We start from the raw sequence: 4,107 nt of genomic DNA on the forward strand, positions 1-4,107 counted from the left end.
CAGTGGACCCAGAGCCCGAGATGAAGTTCTTGTTTTGGTTCTGTCGTTAAATCTCAGTGGGGACTCTGGGAAGTCACTTCATCTCCTACTATTGCCTCATCTAGGAGGTGAGAATACAAGCAAGCTTAATTCCTATCACGAGGGGGCAGATACTGTTTGTGAAAGCACTGAAAATGCAGTGTGCTAGTCAATATTCAAGTACAAAGTGAACAGGCAGGGACTAACCTCCACTATAAACTCTTTCACATTAAATCTATTTTATATTGCTCAAGAGTTCAAATAAGTTCAAAGGAGAGGCTGATACCAGTGACAACTGACAGAAGGCAAACTCAAACATCATATTGAGTTACCAAAAAGGATGAGATGGTAAAACATCCGGTAACGCATGTTTCTTTCACATACAAAGTTTGACTTAGCACCGGTGAATACATAGAGAATCTGAAAAGTCCACTGCAACTGAATACATTTCTTGGGATCTAACATTCAAAAACAATTGCCAGACAGTTTACTCTCCAAAAAAACTTATTTAGGGAAACAAACTACTTTGGGAAGTATAAGAATAGGAGGAAGTTATGGGAAATTACTGCTACATACTGCAGAAACATAGTGGAAGGCAAACAGGGCCCAAAGAAAAAGCTCCACGAGAAAAACAAACGTTGAAAGCTAATTGTAAAACTAGTGCCCTGCTCCAAAGTCAACAACTCGAATGACCAAAAAAACAAAAATGACCTTGCCCAAATCCGGGTCAGCGAATGACTCCAGCAAAGAGTTGTGAGTTAATGCAACTCCCGAGAGCAAGTACTATTAGAAAGAGTAGTACTATTCAAGAGGAGTATCTTGATCTGAGGACTGAATACTCTCGGCCTTGACCCAGAGAGTGTTGTGCTCAAAACATGAGGTGTGCCTAGAGCACGTGGACCGGCAACCTGCGTGTCCGGTGTTCATTCACTCGTCCCACTGAGGGGAGATATGTCTCTTACAGTTCCTTGATAAAAACTTGCGTTTGCTTCTTCTTTGCAAATCAAAGGGAAACTAAACATCTGTACCTGTTACAACTCCTGAAGCTGAAGGCAATAAAGGACAACTGCTTATAGCCAGTTGCTAGATGTATCTCCATTGAGGTATCACCTTAGCACAGGGTTCCCACGACAGGAGAGGACAGGAGGCTGCTGGTGATTTTCCTGAGGCTCCCACTGGACCACGGCGAAGCAGACCGATCATGTCATAGGAAATGAGAACAAAATCCTCCAGGATGATAAGTCAGAATTTGTAGTTAAAACGGTGCTTGCACATAGGTATACGAGTCCCAAATCCCACTTGAAAAAAACCTAAGAGCACGTGGTGCCAGCTGCTAGAAAGTTGGCACCAGATTAAAACAGAGATCTTAGACAGTTCTAGATGTCAGCATACGGTGTTCAGGGCCCACTCCTGAAGATGCTGTTAAAACAAAACCAAAGTAACTACCTTGAGAGAACATGCACGTCTGAGAGGCCAAACGTTTTAGTTGGGTGAAGGGATGATTTAACTCATGAAACTCAAGAACACAATAAGAACAATAACAATTTCCTTGAATATATTCGACTGTCGAGGCAAGGCATTGTCCTATATAAAACATTTTAATTTTCCCACTACTCCAAAGAAATCCAATAAATAGCGTTACAGGGAAGGGCCCCGATGAGAACTGTGAGCGAGCACAGATCCCAGAGCAGCTGCGATGGTCGAGGTGCTCAAAGCGCACGGTCGCCTGCAGTTCTGTCTTTTTCGAATGTGACCTGCTGGTGTTTCCAAGCTGCTTCACAGAACAGTCCCATCTGGTAAAGCTCGACGGGGAGTGAAGCCAAAGAGTACAACCCAAGAAGTGGTCAAGGCCAAGGTTTCCACACGACGCCTCTCTCTTCTTCCAGCGGAATAGCGCCCCGCTGACGCCTGGCTTCGGGCGGCAAGTGCTTCAGCCGCGTGTGCGCCCATCACGCGGGGAAGAGCTCGGGAGGGCTCTCTCCGTAGCAGTACTTTGCTATGGGATCCCTATAGGTGTTCTCATGCTGTACGCTCTGTTGGCAAAAGGGAAGACAAGAGCTCGGTGAGAGAGAGCAGTCTCACACACCTCCCTCTCAGAGCTGCGAAAGTCAAGCGAGACTGCTGTCAGACACTCCCCGCAGGAGCCTGGCCGAGTCCATCTCCAAATGTCACTAACAGGCTCCGAGGCACTTTCTGGAACAAAGGCGAATGCACAACGCAGAATGCCAATGAAGAACATGAAAATGGACATAACATCACTGCATGACAGTTTCTTTTTATGTACATGAGTTTTTTAATGACCTTGCTGTGACCTGGGCAAATCAACTATTTTTTTTTCTCAAATTATTTTATTTTAGATTATGATCCAATGGGTGTTTTGTATCTGACCCTGTGCTTCAGAGAAATTCAGTTGCTGGTAGTGAACCCTGCAGAGATGGAGGAGATACACTTCAAATCACTTTCATAAAGTTTTACTTACTTCAAGGTTTGGCACATGAGCCAAATCCCACAATTCCATGCAAGCCTCATTTGGCAAAGCAAAGGGGAAGCATGATTTAAAACAATCATCCCGAGGGCTACTTTTTCAGCATTTTGTTTTCATACAGGTAACTTGAGTTTTTGGCTAGTATAGAGTTCATTAATTAGCCCGAGACCAATACTAAACATCTACATTGTAAGTATTAATCCAATTTACAGACATGCAGCCAAAAGCTTCTCTTTCTTGGGATACCACTATCAAAACAAATTGGCAACTGGGAAAGCTCTCAGTCTTTACAATAAAAAGACAAAGTCAGAAAGTTTAGCATCTTCCCTCACAATTGGAAATAACTCCTAGGTTTCATCGGTTAAAGAAAATATTTCCCCTTTTCTAGTGTTTCTCAGAATGAGAGAGAATTTGAATCAAAACGAATCAATTTCCTTTAAAGCCCATTCAAGTGGAAAGCTCTTCCAACAAAACAAGCCCATCAGGAATTTCTTCGTGTTTTCAAATGCTCATTATGACCCCTAAAACATTTACCCAATGATGCTGAATGCTCTAAGAGCAGACCAGAAACACAAAAAGCGGCATAAAATAAAAAGGTGAACTACAGAAATCTGGCAAAAGGTACAAGAGTTCCAGAAAATGACAAATGAGTCAGTTACCTCAGACGAAGCCAGTACAATCTTGGAGACACCATGAATAGAAGCAAGAAGTGTGCTTGTATAACAAACACGTCCTGTGATTTTACAATGACAGCTCCGACAATTGCCCAACCACAAAAGCTGAGAGCTGAGGACATAGAGTGATGGAAAGCAAAAGACTTTCAGATGCTTTCAGCAGCAGGTGCAATGTTTAGTGCCCAAAGAGCAAAGCATTTAATGACAGCATGTTAATAAATATTGAGAGCTTGACAACCTACACATTTATTCGTGCATTTTTAAACATCCACCTATCTCATTCCCTCGAGTCCTAAAATAAACCACAACTCTGTCCCAGAACAAATTACTACTTACTCTCAATGAGTGGATGCTACAAAGTCTTAGTCAAATTTCAGACAGAAGAACTCTCAGAAACTGGGCTATTAGGATTCCACGCAGACTTAAAAATAATTTTAAGCTTTCACTTAAAGTACAAATGTACCAATCAGATAGGGGAGATATAAGCTGATTAGACCTTGATTTAATATAAATATTTTACTTCCCTAACTTGTATAAATCTCATGCTGACACTCTTAAACGTTATCATTCCACCGAAGCCCCTTTTGAATCTCTTCTCCATTATCGCCCATATCATATATCATAGTCATATCTCCATTGTCATATTTTCAGTATTCTTTTAGCCCCTGACTCCTACCTGCCCATCTTCCAGCTTTCTAGAAACATCAAAGATTCTGACCTGGGATGAGGTCCGGCATTTAGCCAAACACAATTCAAAGTGATCTTCGACTGCCATGAAGAGGTTCTGGAATGCTACAGCTGCCCGGTTGAGGAAGCGTTCCAGGAGAAGTTGCTATGGAAACAAAAGTTAGTACCTGTAATAAATTCCAGACTCAGCAGCACAAGGTAACCTTGGGTATTTCTCCTAAACTAAGAGACTGCTAATGGGTG

At 42.4% G+C, this 4,107-nt stretch overlaps 1 protein-coding gene across 8 annotated transcripts in view; it reads right to left on the reverse strand.

The window, feature by feature from the left end:
* Positions 1 to 240: 240 nt before the first annotated feature.
* CUNH12orf49 (chromosome unknown C12orf49 homolog) overlaps positions 241 to 4,107 on the reverse strand; it is a 16,801-nt gene continuing 12,934 nt past the window's right edge. For 3 of the 8 annotated variants that reach the window (XM_025044520.1, XM_006908586.3, XM_006908587.3), the window contains 2 exons: positions 3,896 to 4,009; positions 241 to 2,051 (listed from right to left, as the gene is read on the reverse strand). In XM_025044520.1, coding sequence (XP_024900288.1) covers positions 1,968 to 2,051; positions 3,896 to 4,009 — 198 coding nt within the window. In that variant the 3' untranslated portion in view covers positions 241 to 1,967. The other 5 variants (XM_015586858.2, XM_015586859.2, XM_025044517.1 and 2 more) reach the window with 4 other exon arrangements.

Source organism: Pteropus alecto, unplaced genomic scaffold (genome assembly GCF_000325575.1).
Source record: "Pteropus alecto unplaced genomic scaffold, ASM32557v1 scaffold113, whole genome shotgun sequence".
Classification (NCBI taxonomy): Eukaryota; Metazoa; Chordata; class Mammalia; order Chiroptera; family Pteropodidae; genus Pteropus; species Pteropus alecto.